The 21908-nt window shown below is 47.4% G+C and overlaps 1 protein-coding gene across 1 annotated transcript; it reads left to right on the top strand.

The window, feature by feature from the left end:
* Positions 1 to 1153: 1153 nt before the first annotated feature.
* Clec20a (C-type lectin domain containing 20A) lies at positions 1154 to 21821 on the top strand. The gene is made up of 13 exons (XM_050135121.1): positions 1154 to 1214; positions 2429 to 2633; positions 3454 to 3727; positions 4458 to 4519; positions 8862 to 9339; positions 10188 to 10319; positions 10755 to 10848; positions 12701 to 13069; positions 14089 to 14205; positions 15308 to 15511; positions 18807 to 19060; positions 19639 to 19800; positions 21083 to 21821. Exons 1-13 carry the CDS (start codon positions 1154 to 1156, stop codon positions 21161 to 21163), a joined length of 2493 nt encoding a protein of 830 aa, XP_049991078.1. The 3' UTR covers positions 21164 to 21821.
* Positions 21822 to 21908: the final 87 nt, after the last annotated feature.

Raw genomic sequence — 21908 nt, 5'->3', positions numbered from 1 at the left:
TTGGGACAAGAAGGAATACTGAATAGTTCTTAAGACAAGAAGATTCGTGTGTGTGTGTGTGTGTAATGCAAGAGGTAATTCTGAGGTTAACTGTTAATTTGTGTTTGTTCAACATGGCGACCTGGAGGCACATGGTTTCTCCTGGGGCCTAACGTGACTTAGAATCTGAGTTGGGGAACCTGATTTCTCTCTTCCTCCGTGGGGATTCCCTGTCCTCCTCCTCTGATTTTAAGGGCTACTAGCTGGCACAGAAAAGGCCAGCTTGAGCATTCTGAGGACAGGTAGCCCAGTAGTAGGGAAGTAACCAGGATATGTTAGGAGGTACACCAGGTACCTCCCACATACCCACCTGTTCTTTGTGTAGCTGCTGGGTCCTTCCCGGGTCAGCTTCCTCAAGAGCCACCTGCAGCCACTGTAGCTACACCTCCTAGGTGGCGATTTCCAATCCGCCCCTTCCCCAAGGAAAGCCTTGGATCTTGCTCCCCTCTACCAAAAGAGGACATTATGCTTCTCACTGGTCCAAGCAAGGGGAGGGGTGTGGGGCTGAGCTGTCCAGACCTCATTTCCCCACATGTAAATGAAAGAACCCTGGCTCCAGCTGACCGGTTTCAAAGCCTGTAACAGTGGACACGTCTTCTCTTCCAGGCCTGAGAGCTTCCGAACGCTGCAAGTAATGATCCCATTGCTCAGCAGGGCAGACATTACATGGCTGCCTCCTAGCCAAGCACACGTGGGCATACTGGACTACATGTCAAACAAGTAGACAGGAAATAATCACCCTCAGTAGGAACGGGATTTATAGTGAAAAACAAGCCAACTCCCCCCACACACACGCACAATGCTGTGCTTTTTACTTTCTCATGGTGCACCCAAACACACCATTGTTACTAGTATATCCTCGAAGAGCTGGGGAACCAGTTTATAAACCTAAATAAATTAGTTTCCTCTCCCTTCTCCACTTTCTCCTCTTCCTCCTCCTCATTATTTTTATTATTTATTTATTTGGCAGAGTCTCATTTTGTAGCCCAAACTGACCTGGACTTCGCTATTTTACCTTTCTGTTGCTGTGATAAGACACGACTACCAAGAGCAACTTCTGGAAGAGTTTATTTGGGCTTACAGCTCCAGAGTGAGTCGGCCACAGTGGGAAGGCATGGCAGCTAGAGCAGGAAGCCGAGAGCTCACATCTTCAAATGCAAACATAAAGAAGGGAAGTAGGTGAAATGGAGGTGGTGGAGGCTTTTAATCTCAAAGCCGGCGTACTTCCTCCAACAAGGCTGCACACCCAAATCTCCCCAAACAGCGCCAACAACTAGGGACCAAGTATTCAAATTCCTAAGACTATTTGGGCCATTTCTCATTCAAACAATCAGAACTATGTAGACCAGCTTGACCTTGAACTCATTCACGGCAGTCCTCAGGTCTCAGCCTCTCAAACTCTGGGACTACGGCCAAAGACACCACAACTGGACATACTGATAGTTTATAGCTATGAAAGATGAAGTTGAGGCAGGGTTTCACTGCTGGACGTCACTGCTGTAACTTGGGCCTCCTGTAGGCTGTCCTGACCCAAGAGATACCAGAAGCTCTTCCCCAGCACACCTTCAGAACAAGGCCCCCTGCGCCAGGACAGGATCATAAGCCCCACCCTCACCCATGCTCCACCAGGACTGGGAGACAATAGAATGTTCAGAACAGCAAGGAAGACACGCCAGTAGCATCTTTTCTCCAAGTCAGTGTAATTTTGAAGCTCTTTACAAAGGTCCCAGGCTGCCTTTGTTTCATGGAGATAATGTTGTGGGCAGAGGCTCAATGGAGACCTTAAAATGGCTGTTAGACTCTGAGTTTGGTCTCTTATGACTCCAGGACTGTATATTCTAGTGTCAGACTTCAGCCATTATCTACACAGAGCCCAGAGAATGAGAGAGAGTGTCCTGTGTGCCCAGGGGTCTGTTTGACTACAGGTATTCTAAAGCCTGTCAACGAGGATGGAGCATTTCATAAACATTCTCAGGATCCTGGCTATGGTCTCCATTCAGCATCCACATCTTGATGCCCCGCTGTACTTGGTGGCTCCCCTGGGCCAGAGAGACTGTGGTTCCCATCTTAGGGATCTCCCGACATACATTTGTTAGAGATTACATAGGGGTGATTCCTGTGTTGTCCTTCTTTGACTTACAGACACCCTTGAGAGCTCTACCCTGTGCAGCGTGAAGTCGTCTTTCATCACTGACCCTTGGGTTACTATGCAACTTTTGATCTTTCCTTTAAATAGTATACCAAAACAGCTACAGCTATAGTCTGCTCACACTGTTTCTGAGGGAAAAAAATTACTAAGTCTGTTGATGCTATCTGAATGGGTTCCTCTGTTTTAGGAATAAGCATGGTGTGCCCAAATGGTTGTAAAGCCCCAGCTATTTCCGTACAGCTGAGGAGGAGCGGAAAATCCCCGTGAAGGTGTCCTTGGGGATTGCCGCCTTTTCCTCATTTGTGCATTCACCGGGCCAAGGATGTTTGCCAGGTCTTCCAGACCCCAAGGGAACCAACACTCCTCCACAACCAATCACAACAACAGAACAGCCTACGATGAAGGACAACCAAAGAGTCACCAGCCACCAGAGCTCTCCCTGCCAGTGTGACTCTGGGGGCCTCCTGACTTAATGTTCTGTCTTGGGATGGGATCCAAGTCGAATGTGACATGCATTTCTGGCCTTCCAATCCAGCCCCTTCCTAGAAGGCTCACAGTTGCTGTCCTTGTTGCTGCTTCCTCTCAATCCGTGACAGTTTCAAATTCCCATTTGTCACTGAAATAACAGAAGTGAGTGGAACCACAGAATCTTTGGCCTGGGCCTTAAGGGACTGTGTCTCATGCGGTAGCTCATTGAAGATCCTAGGAGGGAGGGTTCCAGGTTTTGTCCTGGTAGCAGCCTTTGATACCTCTGCTCACATTGACATCTGTCGTTAAGTCCTTACCATCTCAAGGCTGAAGAATAGTCTAGAAGACTGAGTCTTATTCCCTTAGTGGGGGTTCTGGGACCTGGGCTGGGATGGAGAACATCTTTCTTAAAGCCGGGGCGGGGTCACGAGAGCTGAGTTAACGTTTGCTTGTGACTCCATACAGAGGACCTAATGGCAAATTCTAAGTGCCACTGTAGGGAGGGCCAAGGGAAGCGCGAGAAGGAGAGAGATCAGGTGCCAGCAGGAACACTCAGCCAGGAGGCTCTCCGGGTCCCCAGGCTGTACATGGGAGAGTCTGAGTGAAATAATTAGGTGTTTCCGACCACGCTTGCTCCTTGTTATATGACTGAGCTCCATGCAGGCAGTGGGGTTTTTCTTCTCTTGGCAGGGAGCGTGGGCTCACAAAGAGGCTGTCTGGTTTTCTGGAGCTTGACTTCAATAGATTCCAAATTTCATTTGTACTTAATGCCAAAATATGTTGCCGGTCTGATGTAGATCAGACTTAATGGAGCCAAAAAAATCATACATTCAAATCCACTTTGATGAACTGGAAATGAATTTGGCATCTGCTAGGCCCCCAGTCCCACCTGGATGCTGGAGCGCATGGAGAGCAGGTGCCGCTCGCTCTCAGCCTCAGCGGCAGCACAGTCAGCAGCTCTTCCCAGTAGCTCTGACCATCGCTGGAACTCCAGCTTCTGCTGCTGCCCTCCCCAAAGTCAAACCGGCCAAGGGTGTGTGCTTGCATGCACCTGCTAACAGTAGAGCCTTGGTAAGTCCTGCAAATGCAGGACCCACAGAGGCACTTCCTATGGAAGCTGCCGACTTCTGTCCGGTGATTGTTTTAGTTTAATTTCGGTTTCTGTGATAAAAAATATACTCCAACCTGAAGTGTGGTGGTTTGAATGAGAATGGCCCCCATAGGCTCATGTGCTTGAATATTTGGTCTCTAATTGGTGGAACTGTTTGGGAAAGATTAGAAGGCGTGGCCTTATTGGAGGAAGTGTATCACTGGGGATGGGCTTGATGGTGCCAAAAGTCTACACCAGGTCCAGTTAGTGCGCTCTCTCTCTCTCTCTCTCTCTCTCTCTCTCTCTCTCTCTCTCTCTCTCTCTCTCTCTCTCTCTCTCTCTCTCTCTCTCTCTCTCTCTCTCTCTCTCTCTCTCTCTCTCTCTCTCATTTATTGTCTCAACATTAAGCTTTCAGCTACTGCTCTAGTGCTATGTTGTCCTGTCTGCTGCCATGCCCCCTGCCATGGTGGTCAGGAACTCTAACCGTCCGGAACCATGAGCCTCCAAATTAAATGCTTTTTATAAATTTCCTTGGCTATGATGCTTTATCATAGCACTAGAAGAGTAATCACGACACAAAAAGCAACATGGGCAGGAGGAAAGGGCTTGCTTGGCTTATGGTTCCAGGTCACAGGTTGTCACTGAGGGAACTCAAGGCAGAAACCCAAAAGTAGCCCTGATTGTGATCCCATACAACATTACCTCCACCAGGAAACTCACTTCGCAGCCAAAAACATGTGGCAGGAACTGTGGAAGATGCCGTTTGCTGCCAGGCGGGTTTATGTTGTTAGCTTTCTTTTTTTTTTTTTTTTCAGGTGTCTTTTTTTTTTTTTTTTTTTCTTTTTTTTTTGGTTTTCAGTGAGTTGTCTTTTTTTTTTATTTATTAAAGATTTCTGTCTCTTCCCCACCGCCGCCTCCCCTTTCCCTCCCCCTCCCCCAATCAGGTCCCCCTCCCTCGTCAGCCCAAAGAGCAATCAGGGTTCCCTGCCCTATGGGAAGTCCAAGGACCACCCACCTCCATCCAGGTCTAGTAAGGTGAGCATCCAAACTGCCTAGGCTCCCACAAAGCCAATACGTGCAGTAGGAGCAAAAACCCATTGCCATTGTTCTTGAGGTCTCAGTAGTCCTCATTGTCCGCTATGTTCAGTGAGGCCGGTTTTAACCCAGGCTTTTTCAGACCCAGGCCAGCTGGCCTTGGTGAGTTCCCGATAGAACATCCCCATTGTCTCAGTGTGTGGGTGCACCCCTCGCGGTCCTGAGTTCCTTGCTCGTGCTCTCTCTCCTTCTGCTCCTGATTTGGACCTTGAGATTTCAGTCCGGTGCTCCAATGTGGGTCTCTGTCTCTCTCTCTCTGTCTCCTTTCATCGCCTGATGAAGGTTAATATTCAGGAGGATGCCTATATGTTTTTCTTTGGGTTCTCCTTCTTATTTTGTTGTTAGCTTTCTTACCACAGCTCAGGACCACCTGCCTAAGGTATGATACTACCTACAGTGGGCTGTACTCTCTGTATCAGTTAGCGATCAAGACAAGCCCCTGTGCTGGGGGAGATTTTCGGTGATGCAGTTGCCTTTGAGTCACTAAGGATGAAGTAGGTAGCCCCAATAGACTCACTGTTTCCCAAGTAGACTTGGGTGGAATAATCCCTTAGTCTGTTGTTGGTGTCCCATCTGTGGCAAAGAGTTGTTCACATCTCTCTAGAAGAATTCATGCAACATTTATCCTCTAAGAGGACAATTCTGTTTTCCAGATTCCTTTGACGAGGCCTCAGGCACAGCATGGGCCCCTCTCACCCTTCTCCTGAGCTCTTCCTCATACATCCTCTCAAGAATGTGAACCCCTGAACCCTGGGCACTGAGCCTCAGCCCCATCCAGCTGTGGCCCTAGGCCTGCCTCCCTAGGTCTGTTCCTCAACCTGATCACACAACTTAGCTAGGGCAGATTTGGCTAGGCTAGGCAGTGGGGCATGGCTTACTTTTGGAAGAGAGGGGTGGCTCAGACAGAGAGAGACACACTGGGCTGTTGCTGTTAAGGAGTGACTTTCACCGACCCCTAAGGAGGGAGAGACAGCCTGAATTCATGGTGCCCAGTGCCTTCTTGGTTGGCCTTGCAAGTCTTTGCAGATGGAGTCTCAAATCCAGGGCCGAGCAGTAAGGCGAGTGTTCTGTAAACTGGGCTCAGACCCTGTTCTCAAGAAGCGAGGGGCTAAAGGAAAAAGGAGACATGCTAAACTGTCACCTGGAGTGCCACTTGCTGTCCCTGGGACATGCTGTGGAGGCCCTTACACCCTCACTTCACTTCTTTCTGGGCGTGAGCACCCTGTCTTCACTGAAGGCAGGTGGACCAGAAGCCTTTGCGGATGGCACAATTAAAAGGAAAGGGGTAGGACAAGTGTTTTCCAGACCAAGATGGTCAAGGTGTCCTCTCATTAGAGAGTGGTCCAAAGAAACCCCGGCACTAGCTGGTCCTACCACTGGGATGCAGTCACCTGAGGCCATCGCTGAGGAAGCACCCCAAGGCAGTCGTCATTGCTGAAGCTTTGACCATCTGCATGCACTTTCTTTTTGTCCATTCACCTGTCTGCTTGTGCTTCTTTTTCACAAAGGAGGGCGCAGAAAGGGGTCTCTTCCAGGCTTTATTTAAAAAAACAAACAAAAAAAAAAAAAAAAACAAAAAAACAAAAAAACTTGGCCTTTGGTGGGACAGAGAGAAATCTGGGGATAATGGGGTGGTGTGGGGCAGACAGAACACAAGCAAGTGGCTGTGACTCTCAGAGCAAGTGCCTCTGTCTCCAGGCTGTGCTGTTCTGGGACTCAGATCCTAGACTTCCTGCCTCTCCATTGTTCTACTACTCCCCTCTCCTGGCAGCTAGCCCCAGGATGGGTCCCCTCTTGCCGCTCTGCTTATGAGTTGCAGGCTCCATGGTGCTTTTGCCTGAGTTTAGGACAAGGATGTTTCCATCTTTATTCAGGCTATATCCTGGCAAACAGCAGGCAGGCACTCGGTATTTGCTTAGGAAAATCTGCCAGTTTGGTAGGAAAGAGAAGAGAGCAAGAAAGAAGCAAGCACATGAGGCTCAGCTGTCCAGAAGGCCGTCAGCTCCAGGGGCTTTTGCCAGGCCACCATCATGCTGCCTGCATGGCTGCTGCTCTCCTTCTGCATGACAGGTAAGACCCCACCTAGGCCTGGAAGAGGGTGCACTGCTCCCCATACACCCCCAGAGGCCCTCAGACTTGTAGGTTGGTTGGGAGACAAAGTGGAAAGATATAAATGATTTTTATTTTAGCCATCATTTTAAGGTTGGGGAGGGAGATGCCCTTCCCCACCTCCACAAACTTCCATTGCAGAGAACTATGGCCAGGGCACCTCGAGGGTCTTTGGGTGGCTCTGAGGAGGGAAGGCATGGATTGAGTGGGAGAGAAGAGCACAAGAGGAAGCTGACCAGGTCCTTGGCAGCCAGCGGCTGGTGCATCATGCAGGCAGGGTTTGCTTCTTGGGCTGAGGCCAGGGCCAGGCATGGGATGGTACATGACCCTCTTAGAAGGACCCCTCACTGAGCATGGGGACTGGAACCATAAGAGTGTCATGGTGGCCCCCATGTAGAACCCTGTCACTGAGCACAAAATGTAGAGTACCCCAGCTGGAAGCTGGGTGACCCACAGCACCTGCAAAGGGTGACCATCTGGGCCCAAGTGGTAGGGGGCTCAGAGGGCACAGTTACAGGCAGAGAGTTCCAGAAGGCTTGCTGTAGTTGACAAGATTTGCCGTGAGATTGAATTCCAGGGACTAGAACAGGATGGCCCAATTGTGAGTCCAGGGTCTCAGCTCAAGGATGGAGCACTGCAAATTCTTGAGTCCTGGGCTTGTGGGTTCCACAGGACTGACAGGTTTTCCCCCCCAAACTGTTGGGTGTGATCCATTAGCTCCTGAAACCAACCTAGTGGGCCACAGCAAGAGAGCTTCAAAAATTAAATAAGGTAGCATTTAAAAGAATCAAAGTGAAACATATGAATCATATATTCTGTCAAAGTGAATAGAAAACAAGGTGTTTCCCCCCATTCTTTCTTGGGCACAGGGATTCTCCAGCTGTTCTCAGCGACAGACAGCTTCGTCAGCTCTGGTGGGTGCAACGACGACGTCATTCTTTCTGGCAAGTGCCCATCCTCCCTCCTTCCCTGCTCCGTCTTGCATGTTTGGCCCTCAGTATCCAGGCTTGAGGCTGGTTTTCTATGCACTCCCCAAAACCTCAACAGCAAGCCTTTCCCTCCCCACTGCTCTGCCCCGGCACCAGGGTGGAGAGCCTCGGACCAGCTCCTCCTTTGCTAGACCCTGGAAAGTGGTTGGAGCCAGGGAGGGAAAGAAGGGGTAAACACTGAGATATCAGAGTTTGGGTGGGTTCCTGCCTCTCACCTGTCTCTATCTCCCCGCTTTCCTTCAACACACGGAGCGCTTTTGGTACACCGAGGCGAGGGCTGAGGATACAGCGGCAAGTAAAACAAGCCCTGCCTCCCAAGCTGCCTAGACCTGGTGGAGACACACAAGCAGAGCAAGCCCTTTCCCTGGATGCATCTGGAGAATTCTGATGTTGGTCCCGGCAAGCATGTCCCTGCTCCGTGTTGGAGCACACCTGAACGGCTCTCTGGGTGATCCTAATGTACAATCCCCGTCAGACTTCCTTTTGTAGATATAGTGCTATGCTACGATTAAAGGTTTGGGCCTGGGAATCACACACCATGTTCTGGAGTCATGGCTCTCTCTACTTTCCGCTTAGTGGCCTTAGTCATCTATTCCACTCCCTGTGACTTGGAGTCCTTATCTGTAAAACAGATATGATGAAATCTTAAGTAGTCCTCAGAAAAATTCAGTGAGCTAAATGGCATACTACACATGCGCAGTCAACACTGATGGTTACTGTGAACCACCAGGCAAAGGAAAGAAGGTACAAGGGTGAAAGAACAGGAAGCCAGCATGGCCAGTTCTGAACCAAGACAGTAGCTCGTGGGTGGGATGGTCCAGAGGCAGCGCTGGGTATGAGTGGAGGTCAGAGGTGAGGGGTACGCCGGAAAAGGAGTGGTCTACCATGGTATGGCTGAAATCTCTTGGGGACAAGGGTGAAGTGGGGGTAGTCATGTAGTGATAGCTTCTCCTGCCCCAGCCTTCCAGCTGGTGAGCAACAGCAAGACCTTCTATCGGGTGGAGGAGCCGCAGACTTGGAAAGAGGCCATGTGGTACTGCCAGGAGCATTACACAGACCTCGCTGACCTGCAGAGTGTGAACAGCCCAGTGAACATCATGGTGGTCTACTCCTACACCAGCAGTACCCAGGCATGGATCGGCCTCTTCTACAATGTGCACATCTCTGGCCTGAGCTGGTCCAGTGGCTCCATCTTTACCACCCCAAAGTGGAGTGCACGGTCTGTCTTCCGGGATGGCCTCTGTGCTACTCTGTATGCATGGGCCATGGTCCCTGCCCCGGGGGCTGTCTCCTGCACAACTCAGAAGCCCTTCATTTGCTATTATGGTGTGTTCAGATTAATATTCTGGGCCTGCTCTTTTCCAAGATTGTTTCGGGGAGGGGGAAAGGAAGAGAAGACTGTGTGTGTCTAGGATGACATCCACGAGAGTAACCGGATGCTCCCTCACCCTCTTCGGAGCATTATTGCCTCTCTGTGACCTTAGTTGTGGTCTTTCTGTACTCTTTTCCCCAGAGCACACCAAGAAACTGTGTGTTAATAGAGGAAATAACATCGGGAATGTTCCATGACATCTCTTCTATCTTCAGTTAAAGCTTTGAGGAAGGAAGGAAATGGGAGAGGCAGGTTGGAGGGTTCATCACCTATGCAGAAATGGGAGTAGAATTCAAGGTCTCGCACCATGAAGCACAGGGTACAGTCTGTTGTCTTCCTGGGGTTGGCAGAGGGCAGAACATTCACCCCCATGAGACCTATTGCTCAAAGTAGTGGGTAGGACCAACTCCAGACATTGTTGCTGGGGACATGGCGCTGGCTGCTGGGGAACACCCAAACTATGTGTTCCCCTGTGCCGTCTGACCTCCTGGAGGCCACACCACTACTTCCATTGTCCTCATCTTTGTCTTGTTGGTGCTAAGAGGTCACATGGAAGTGTGGTTGTGGATAGGACTGTGATTTCCTGGTAAAAGTGCCATCTTCTGCCTTTCTTGGCCAGTCAAGGCTCAGCACAATTCTATGCCATCCCGATTGCCCAGATACTGGCATGGAGGTCATTCTCTCATTTCTCTAAGACATAGACACACCATGCTTCTGTGAAGCCCAGAAACAGAAGCCCACAACGGCCTTGGTTTTAACTATAGATTCCAAGGGGATAGAAAGATTTCTAGGGATGGCCAGTGGGTTTAATAGGAACACCTGCAAACATCAGAGCTGTGTATATGATGGATTTCTTCCTGCTTCCTTTATTCTTAGAACTCAACTACAGCGTTCCCTGACATCACTCAGTTCTCCCCAGTTCTTCAGGTTCATTGGGAGTGCATGGGCCAAATTACCACTCAGTTCCATGGGACTACCCTGTGGCCACTATCGCCTGTTGTCCGAACAGTGAGTTTTAGCAGACATCGGATAACTTCCTTACAGCATACTCAGCAGATCTTCAAAGCCCTTGGAATGCCATCCTTTTCATAGACAATCATGCCCTGTCGGTTCTTTTTGGCCTCAGTGCTCAGCCCTCTCTCTAGCCATGGTGTATTGACTTATTTCTGTTCCCCGGTCCGCACAACTCTTTTCTTCACTGGGATAGTGACCATTGTCCTCATACTGTTGGGACTAGGTGGTTCCTTCTCATTCTCCCCTAAAAAGCAAAGGCTCTGCTTGTGTTGTTTCTAGTACTTTCCCAGGGAACAGCACCAGTCATACAGTAGGTGCTTTATCTATATGCACTAAATAAGTATGGAATGGGCCAACTCACCTTAGAACTCGGCTTCTTTTGGCTCCAACCTGGTGGTTCCTGGACAGTTCTCACCCTCTAACCCATAGTTTGAAATTTGCTTCTGTTTTACAGACTCTGCTGTAGGACACGGCATGTCCTTAGTGTCCTCTCTTGGAGCACTGACTACTCTTCCAACAGAAGGTAACATACATGGCTTTGTCTGCCCTTTTCTGGGGTCTTGATTTATTTTGCCTTGGAGTTACCTCCCTGGACCAGCACGCAGGATGCAGATCACTATGGTTCCCTCTGTTCCCCTGTCCCCTACGTGACCTAATGTCTGGCTTTGGGGTACCCAGATTGAAACCTGGGGACTGATGGGTGCAATGTCTGAAGAGCACGGAGGGGAAGGGACTAGCTCCAGGACTCACAGTAGTGTAACCAGTTGTATCCGTGCCACCTGAGTCTTCCTCAGGGAGTCAGGGGTTGGGGGTGAGTGGGGAGGACCTCTTCACAACTCAGGTCCTTGCTCTCCGTCTAGAGAGGGGTATTTCTCTCAAGATTCCTGCCCCTTGGACAACACTGTGCTGGTGTTTAAAAGGAGTTTCTTCTTATCTGATATAGAAAAGTTCTATGGGAAAAGGAACAGTCAATCCATCTATGTTTAGGGTTCGTGCTCTGGGTGTTATAGAGCATAAAGCGAAATGGCAAAGGCTTCCAAGGCAAGCAGATCTGTGCTTTAGTCTCATCCTGACACTGAGTTTGGGCTGGACTAGCAAACTCCTTTCCCAAACTATGAAATAAGATTACTAATATTTTTTTTCAGGATACAAAGTGATGTAGGCCAAAGGTACATGTCAAAGCTGGCACACATTAGGGGCATAATATAGAATATTTTAAAAGATTAGTTTTGGGGCTGGTAAGATAACACAGTCAGTGGGTAAAGGTGCTTGCTGCCAAGCCCAATGACCTGAGTTCAAGCCCTGGGACACACACAATGAAGAGAGGACTGATTTCTGCAAGTTCTGATCTTCACATGTACGCTGTGTCACAGACAAGTGCACACGTGTGCATATACACAATAATTAAATATGCAAAAATCCATTTAGCTAGGGAAACAGGCATATCTTAATGAACTGAGGTGAGCAGGTGCATGGCAGAGAGTAGGGAGGGGCTCTGGTTTGAATGGGTTTGAATGGGAGGATATGACTCCAGACTCTGCAAACAGTCTTTTCTTTATCCAAACCCCCAGGACCAATGCAGGTAGAGCTGCAGTGCCTCACATCCTTTCCAAAACTTCATTCGTTAGGAATCAGAGAGGCATGGCCCTGAAGGGGCCTCTGGTGTGTGTGTGTGTGTGTGTGTGTGTGTGTGTGTGTGTGTGTGTGTGTGTGTGAGGGGGTGCCTCTGAGACCTGAAGCAGCCCAGTCTGAAGAAGGTAGATATCTGAGTGCATGAGGAGCAGATCTGCTGGGCACTGCCTGCTCTGCTTCCTGCCCACCAGATAGATCTGAGCAGATGTGATTGGCTCCTAGATATCTCTCTCTCTCTCTCTCTCTCTCTCTCTCTCTCTCTCTCTCTCTCTCTCTCTCTCTCTCTCTCTCTCTCTCTCTCTCGTGTGTGTGTTGGATCACAAATGAAGAAATGAGGCTAACTCTAAACCAGGACTGTCTTACTTCCATCACTGAAATGATCTACTACTATTTCCCAACTAGTGCCTACCATTTGATTAAGTGCTAATAAGTGGCTTATGTAATTCTGACCTTAGTATAATTATTCCTAGTGGACAGATGAAGCAATTGAAACTTAAACTTACCTTTTAAGATTACACATCTGTAAGAAGAGCCTTTTCCTTAATGAATCCTCCACACCAGCTGTTGCCACTATGATATCTCACTCATTCTTCAACTTGGTAGTTTCTCTATAAAATGGTGTTTTTAACAAAATCTAAAACCTGAGGATCCAGGTCAAACCAGTTCTTTCCTTAGGCAACGAAAGCTGGGATGTCAGACACCCTAGATCTCAGGCCTGTGGTCTCTATATGCTTTGCTTCCAGCTGAGGTCGAGATTGGTGGATGGACCTTCATTCGGATTAAACAAGCCATGTCGTGGCCCTCAGCTCTGACCTACTGTCGTAACCACTACACAGACCTGGCCGATCTGCAGAGAGTGACCGACGAGAAGGACAAAGAAATCCTCCAGTCCATCACAAGCAATGTTGATGCCTGGATTGGCCTCTACTTCAGTGCAAAGATCAACAGTCTCACCTGGTCCAGCGACTTGGGGTCTAGCATTCCCGAGTGGCTTCAGAAAATACCTTTGTTTGGTCAAGGACTGTGTGCAGGACTCCGTGTCTTTCTGAACGGCCCCCCTGAGATTTATGCACTACTTTGCCATGAGCAGAAACCTTTTATCTGTTTCTGTGGTATGTGAGAGCCCACGTGGATCACTGAGGTTAAAATGTGTTCATTAAACAGTGGGGAAAACTCAGGAGAGTCCTAAGGAAGCACCTGGAGGCTCTGAGGGCAACAGAATTCTACAACAGGCTTTGATTTGATTTAAAACAAAAACAACAACAAAAAACAAAACAAAACAACACCTTATAAAGGAGTTGTAGTATTTAAATCCTGGGGATCTTCAGAGGATGGAATGAACGAACCCCATCCAGCCTTATTACATTAGCAATGAGCAACAACAATTAATCAGACAAATAACCATGAGCCCATGATTTAGAATCAGATAGACTTCACTGCTTCCTAGAAGATGGGCAGATCTAGTCCCCTCTTCTTATCTGAAAAGCATACTTTACAAATCAGGATTGGGGAAATCACCCCATAGCTGAAGGCTGAATGACAGCGAAGATCTTGACATAGAGCAAGTGCCTGCTAATAGCAGCTCTGGTCGCTATGAATTTGAGGGCAGCAGGGGCATTCTGGATCTTGTATATAATGTGCTCCTACCTTATTCTTTGCTTTCATTCTCCCTCCTTCTGCTGTATTTCTATTGCTGAGAACCACATATCTTAACTTTTGAAGTGCACAATTCAGTGGTTTTTTTACATTTGCATGCATGCTCAGCCATTGCCTCTGGCCAATTTAATGACATTGTCATCACCGTCCAAAGTTCCTACTTACAGTCACACCCGACTTTCCCCTTGGCAACCCAAATAGACTTTATGTCTCTGTGGACTTGCCTATTTGTGGCTGTTGCTTTTTGTTTTGGATTTGAAGACAATCTTGGCCCATGTCTGTGAACTAGGTATTCCTTGATGAGCTGCTGTGAAGATTCAGGGTGAGAGGACCTATCCCAGTGATTTGTACAGTGTGCAGTAGGAACTGGACCCCCTGGTTTGTTTGCTGGGATGAGGCTGACTGGCAGGATCTATTGACTTCTCACAGGGTTGGTGTGACAGAGACTGCCCTTACATTCATTGTTTTCCCACAGACCCCTCCATTGGCCATCGGAAGTTGGCAGAGATGCCTCTACTCACTGCTACGTCCTCCCCCAAAGAGACTCACCCCTCAGAAGTTACTGCAAGGACAACCCCTAGGCTAAACACAGGTACTCTGCATCTGTTCTCAGCTGTATCTGAGCTCTTCTGGGCCTAGGAAACTAGAGAAAATGGTTGGTTTAAACAGAGCAACCCAGGGCGGAGCCCATGCGAGTGGCCTTCCCTGAGGTGCTAGTGAGCAAACAGAGAAGAGGTATGCCAATGGTGTGCACTCAGTCACTACCTACACCAATGAGCATCTCTGCTCCTTCTCCTCATACTGCTTGGCTAACAGTGGGGGTAGGGAAATGAGAAATTAGTTTCCCACAAACATCCTTCTTTGTTGGCTTCTGAGTTTGAAGTTCTAGAGGCCAGGAGGGCCAGGAGAAGCTGAAATAAAGGCCTGGGACACAAAAGGACAGATGGCTGAGTAGTACTCCTTGGGAAGTCACCAGAGAGTCCTTAGAGGTTCAGCACCCAGAGAAAGGAAGCAAAACAAAGGAGACCCACCAGTCCCTTCTGAGCATGCTCCTCTGCTGGGAGAGTCATGAGCTGTTAGGGTTTTGTGATGTGGTTTTAAGTTATGGCAGTTGATCAAGACCCAACAGTGGGGACAGATACAATCAAGAAAACCTCAGAGCTCATTCTGATGGCGCTCACAGCCAGCCAGGCAAAGCTTGGTGTTTAGTATAGTCTGAAGCATGCCGGGGACACAGAGCAGGAGCTATCCAGTCACTGTAACTGCAGAACTTTTGGTGGAGTGACTTCAGAAGGACGAGGTTGGCAGGTGGCTGGGTAGGGGATGGTAGGAAAGAGGAATGGCAGGGTGTTTGTGTGGAAATGTTATCACTGGGGAGCTGGGGAAGGCATGGATTCTCTCAGCTAAGAATCTGGGCTGAGAAACTGCCTTGTTTCCCTGTTAAGGCATCCACCTAGTTGATTCAGCCCACTGCTTACTTGGGTTGGTCCAAATAGGTTCAGTAGGCCCTTTCTGACAACTCTGTCTTCAGTGGATGAATACCACTATGTGTGGCAGAAAACTGGGGCCTGAAGCTGTTATATTCTCTCTGATCTTCCCCACTGAAATTACTGGGAGTTCCTGACCTGTGGCTAGGGCCTTGAAAAAGGTTCTGTGCCCAGTGCACCTCACCTACGTCTTGTCTCTTGCCATAGGGACCAGCACTGGCCCCATAGGTGCCTCCCAAGAGATGGTTCCAGCAACCTGGACCCCTCGGCAAGTGACTCATCAACCAACTGATGTCAGCTCTGGCACCTGTGATACTACCACTCCTGCCCCCACCACCATGGGCCTCACAGCTTTCCATTCTCAAGGGACGGTCTCAATAAGTCCTCTGACAACCCCGACACCTTCAGGAGGTACCTTGGTTTGAGAAGGGCTCATAGCCCATGGTTACTGTTCAGAGCTTGTCTTTGGACCCTGAGCACCCAGGAGGCAGTTTGGATCTAGGAGAAGGGCCCAGCATACCACTGCTAACTTCTCAGGGCTTGTCCTTGGACCTTGGGAAGTAACTTAGTTCTGGAAGAAAAGTCCAGGACATCACTGGTCACTGTTAGAACCACATCCTGGGATCTCATATCCCCAGACAGTATTTCAGTTCTTGGGGAAGGGGCCCAGGGCTGTTGCTCAATGTTTATCTTTGGATTTTGCACCCTGACACTAGCCCATAGAGGGAGTGAATCAGTTCAACAGGAAGTGGCCTAGGCCCCCCAGTGACACTGCAGGACCTATGCACCAGGGGTCCCTAGAACCAGAGTAGGCTCATGACTACAGGGGAGGTAACCACAAGGCCCTGGCTATTCCCACGTTGGCAATATTCTCTGACTCCTCCTCATTCAGTTAGCCCTGCAGTTCAGGGGCTCTGTGGAGCTTTGCAGAGATTAAAGAGCTATGGAGACATCTGTCTCAGGGAGCTCAGTAGAGATTCAAAGAGACAGGCCCCATGCATCTGCAGCCTGAGCCAGTTTGCCAGCACTTGAGACAGCTGGGTGTCTGCCAGGAACTACAGCAGGTGCTTGTGTGCCTCACTGAGACCAGACACCCCCGCCTACAAGTTCCTCTGGGGCATCAGCAGCTAGACACCAAGCTGCAGAGTCTACACGGAGAGCTGGGTGCAAGAGTCACATGGCTACGCAAGGAAGCATGTAAGCCTCTCCACAGGGAATTCTGTCTGGCCAGCACCAGCTCATAAGACCATCCTCCCTTAACCAGGTAGAATGGAGAGAGGGTAAGGGAGGAAGATTTAGGAGAATCCACCTTTAAGAGCTGAAGTCTGTCAGTCAAGATGAGAATATTTGCTCTGTAATTTACTGTGCACAGGCTTAGACAACTTTTTCCTTCCTCCCTCCCTCTTGGCTCCCCTTCTCTTTCAAAAACAGGTCTCACTTTGTAGTTCAGGCTGCCCTCCAATACACTGCAATCCTTCTGTCTCAACCTCTAAACTACTGGAACCGCAGAAATGAACTACCACATCTGTCTCCCTAACTTTAACCTCATTGAATCTAGTTTGTCTTATGTCTAAAACCAAGAATACATCAGTGTGATTTCCTAACTCTCAGTTCCTGATTCTGGCAGATGATAAATGTAGTTATTACCATCTTAATATCAACTCACTAGTGACATTGAGTATCTTTACCTTGGTAGACATGCAAGGCTCATACTCATGTAACACACACAGATGATACACAATCAGTTGTGAGTATTGCAGACTCTTCCAGAGAGAGGTTGTTGTATTTCCTTTTCTCCTTGCTTTGAGCCCTGTCTTTCGAGTACCAGACGTGAACTCTGGATACTGTGTGGCTCAAGCAGGTGAGCAGAACTTGCTTTTAGACAAAGGCAATCCTGTAGGGGCAGAATCAGACAACTGGGGTAGCTTGTGAGTATGTGAAGGGTGAAGCAAGAGCAGAAAGTGACTCATTCTCTGGACAAAGGTGTAATGAGTATCATGGCAGTGGTATCTGGAAGTTCTTCCTTGCTGAAAGACAAGGGCTCAGACAGACATGTCGAAGTGTTAAGTTTGTCTGGGATTGCCAAGAGATCTGATGTGGTTAGTGCACAGGTTACATTTTGGAGGAAGGAGTAACAGGGAAGAGGAAAAAGAGGGACGGCCACCAAATTCTGAAGGACTCGAACCCGCAGTCAACAGGACCAACAGAAGGTTTCGGAAATGAGCAAGTGCTCGGGTCTGTAGTTACTACAGGTGGCCACAGTGACATGGGGCCATTGCATTCGGATGCTAAAAGAAAACAGCAGAATTCAGTATATGTGTAACAAGTCTCAACAGCGAGAGAAGCAGTGAGGGTTAAAAACAATCAGGATGAAATTTACAAAGCTACTTACCCCCCCCCCCCCCCCCGCGCTTCTGTGTTTCTGAGTTTTACCAGTTTCTTCACTTACTAAACAAAGACATAAGCTTTTGGATGAAGAAAAGTGGGCTGGTGGAGAAGAAGGCCCACCAGGAGAGAACAGGCTGGGTGAGTAGCTGAGGCAGGGTGAAGCGAGGAGGGACATGAAGACAATAGTTGTCATAAATGACGTTAGTCAAGAAACACCAACACATTTAAACAACTTTCGGCTTTGTTCATGAAAGCACAGAAATAAATCCAGCTTTAAAAACTAACAAGTTTTATTTTAAAATTTATTTCTTCACCTCACAAGAGCCTGGCAAAGATTTAAAGGCAGCAATAAAGGGAATGCAGACGAACAGACATGACCAATACTGTAGGCTGTAAACTGGTGCAGGCAGGGTGGGTCTGTTTCAAAATGGGCATGTCCTTTCCTACTGACATTCTACACTTAGAAACTGCTAAAGCTTACAAGGCAAACAGGCACACATGGACCCCCAACACTGTTTATTGTCCTGAAAATGAGAAGTGATCTAAGGTCTACCAACAGACTGCTTAAGTCAGTCACGTCACATTTGATGAAATCACATTCTTTTTAAGAACAAGGTAGATTTTGCATTTAAAATAAAAAAATTCAATCTGTGAAATATATACTCTAGCAAACTGTTATTGTTGGCTTTCCCTAGGGCTGGGGCATCTTTCTTACATTATAGTAGTAGACCTCTAAGTAGTATGATTATATCCATATTTGGAGGTTGGCAATTGTGAGAGAAGGAGAAACACATTTGGGGACTGAAGGTGACAGCAACTGAGGACTCCTGGTCTTTGGCTGGAATGCCTAGTGTATGCCCAGAAGTTAAGCTTGGTTTGGGGTACTACCTTGGTAGGGATGTCAAAGCGGCTCTGGGCACTTTGGGGAGGGGCTGAAGCTCACCTGGTAATGTTAGAGTGCTGGGTTTTCTCAGTGCTAATGAAAAGAACGGATCAGGAACTGAGGCCGGATCTCATGCTATTGCTCAAGCCTCGCACAGCCTGATGCTGGAGCACTTTCTGAATGGTAGGCTAGCAACTCCAGACATGGAGTAAGAGCCTGGGAGACAAGTAAAGGACTGGCAGGAGCAAGGTACTGTGCACAGCAGGGCTGCCTTCCCTGTCTTCTGGCTCACAGCCCAGCACCAGTATCCAGGCACTAATATCCAGGTACCAGTATCCAGGCACTAATATCCAGGTACCAGTATCCAGGCACCAGTATCCAGGCACCCTTGATTTCCAGCTGCATGTGCAGTAACTCCTTCTTCCTTTCCTGTAGCTGTGACCAGTACAGAGCATGGTACACATATAGGAGACACACCTACTACCACCCAGGCCCAACGTGTCAGCTCACCTAAGCACCCAGGGACTACAGAGGCAGTCAGCTCACCTAAGCACCCAGAGACTACAGAGGCAGCAGTAGCAACAACAGAAGGCTCAGGTAACAGCTTCTGTTTGCTAACTTCACTATCTAACAGCCCAGGGCCTAAAAATCTACAGTCACTCCTCGCCCAGGATACCTGGGCGCCTTCTTAGGAACGATAACATGAAATGCTGGCATTGGGGAAGGGAAGGAAGCTGTGGGTTCCAGTGTAAGCCGTGTAACTACTTTGAGTGCAGTGAGGGAAGCAAGTGTCCTCGGTTCTGTAGTTGTTCTCATCTTCAAAAGGAACTCAGTAAAGACGGCCCTATCTCATAGGGTTGCTGTGAGCATGTGTACAAGGTACTTAGGCAAAGGAGCACTGTAAGTAGTCAAAAGCTCTGCCAATGCATGTCCTACCACGGGGCTGTAGTTCTCATGATCATTATGGTTGACATGCAGAAAGACTGAACTTATCTATTAGTTCAGAGAACTTCTTTGGGGGTTTTCTGGTTTGGGAGTCCAAGGTGGTGACATTTCAGCATAGTTGTACAGTAGATTTATAAAAAGGGCACAGAGATCACAGGAGAAATGGTGTCCAGGCTGTGGGGAGAAAGCTGATACTGACCTAAAACATAGGGGTTTCTTTTGGGGTACTGGCTGGTGGTGTTAATTGTGGCTCAGCTCTTTCCCTCTTTTTCTCTTTGAAATCCTCTGTCACCACATAGCATACCTATGGTATCCACCTTAGGGTAACTCTACCTTCCAAGGACTGGAAGGTTTAAGGGGTGACATTCTTCTAAGTCAGGAAACGTTTTCTTTTCCAGAGCACTCCTTTGGAATCCTGAAAGCAGATTTTACCATCTCAACAGTGAAGGATCCAGAAGAGATGAAAGATCAACTTTTGAGTGAGGTTAGATGTCTAACTTTTTCAATATTGATGATTCAGGTGACAGTAATGCAAAGCAGTATTGTCAAACCTAATATATTAAAGCTGGGGCTGAGGAGATGTCTCAGTTGGTGAAGTGCCTGTATGTTCTGTATGAAATTTCAGCAAACTGGCTCTCAGTTGGTACTGGATGTTAGCTACTATTATCACTACAATAAACTGATTACTGAACATAGTCTGATAAAACATTTCTCAAGGGCTAAAGCCATCCCTAGATATGTATCTATCAGAAATCATAACTTTACAGATAAGAAGACACATTGGCATTTATTTAGCAGCTCTTGGCCACTTATTCAAAGGCCCAAAGGCAATCCATTTTAGAATTTCACAGAATCAAGTTTCTAGAAAGACCACTAGCGTTGTATGGCCCTGCAAAGGACACGTAAGAAAATAATTTTGAGTTTTCTATTTTTTGTTTACTGCTTAAGGTTAGAGGTATTTTCTTTGGTCCAGGCCTGGGCCTTTATGTGCTTTCTGGAGGTGTAGTAATAGAAACTTCTCATACTAAACTACAAGCATCTATCTTATGCATTAAACTGGAGCCAGTGAGAAAACTGGGCTTATACTGCTAAGTCCCACCTTTTACTTAGCTTCGTCAGAATGTATCTGCTTCATTAAGTCAGATGGACCTGAGGCCTTGGGTTTGGTCTCTCACGCTATGAAAAAGAAAACCAAAAGAAAACAAAGGAAAAGGAACTTTAGGGAATGAGCATGCCACAGTTTCTATCTCACTAAGAGGAATGCAGTTGATAATAACAAGGTATGTGTGGGGTTTATTTAAAATTACAAGTATGAAGGAAGAAAATACCTGCAGCTAACTCATCCAAACCTCAGAACCACTGATAAAAGACATGTTATAGATACCACACACACTGTTCAGAGGGCAATATGGAGTAATGGAACTCATGCGGCAGCCATCCATCTCTGTGTGCATGTGTGCACATGTGTGTATGTATGATACATGTATATACATGTTTATGTGTGTATTTAAATTTACCCAATGAGTCTGATGCTCAGTAAAGATCGGGAGCACTTAGTAATTTGGTGTTACTGATAAGATGCACACAGGTGAAGGAAGGCTAAGAAACAGGATGGATGCACAAAACGTGCGTGTTAGTGATTTAGGGCTAAGCTAAGGGTCATAATGCAGCATCGGTCGTCTCTCCTTTTCCTTTCATGGTGCTAGGTAGGAACTGATCCCACTGAACGGTATCGCTACCCTACTTCTCTCTTTTTAATATTTCAGATCCAAGAAGCCTTAAAGCTTGTATTAGGTCACGAGGAATTCACATTGAAATGGGTCGGCTACGAAGTAAACAAAAAATAGCAAATATCCGCTAATTCTCACTTTCCTTTTAAAGTAGTAGTTCAGGTTGTCTTTAGTTTTGTTTTGTTTTGAATTCCTAGACACACAAGATTAGAAATAACCTGAAGGACACACAGAAGAAAATGACATGTGAAACCTGCATTCTTGGGTTTTACAGACTGAGATAGATAAACTGAAGATAGCACACCTGGAGAATGATAAACAAAGGCAGCTCCCTAACCCAACAAGAAAAACCCTAAGAACAAGCTGTGTAGGGAATATGAGAGGACCATGGAGGCGCAGGACAGTTGGAGGAAGTTTTCTTTCCAAGGATGTTAACATAACACAACCGACACCAGTGCCGGTTGTCCATCCTACTCATAAATATTTTACCTGAAACTTGTAAAATTTTAAGGCATGCTAATCCTAATGCTAAAATGTATCTTCAGAATAGTATCCCAGTGTTCCAAGTGTCCTAAATGCCTAGCAGAGAAGTTAGAAGGTAGCACACAACACAGATGCATGTATGATAGAAGCAGTACTGTAAATACAGTAGCAACTTTAGTCTGAAATGTTTAAAGTTAAAGTTTATTTGTATTTTTTGTAGGAATATCAATAAAAGACCTCAAACGTATCTATATCTGTACATGTACAAGAACTGTCAAAAATTATTCACAGAACAAAAATAAATCTTTTTTAGAACCCAGGTAATGAAATGCAGATATGGATCACATATGGAACAATCTAAGTGCTACAAAGCACAAAA

Source organism: Alexandromys fortis, unplaced genomic scaffold (assembly GCF_014885135.2).
Source record: "Alexandromys fortis isolate MF-2015 unplaced genomic scaffold, M_Fortis_MF-2015_v1.1 scaffold_21, whole genome shotgun sequence".
NCBI lineage: Eukaryota > Metazoa > Chordata > Mammalia > Rodentia > Cricetidae > Alexandromys > Alexandromys fortis.
This window is presented reverse-complemented; position numbering and strand designations above follow the sequence as displayed.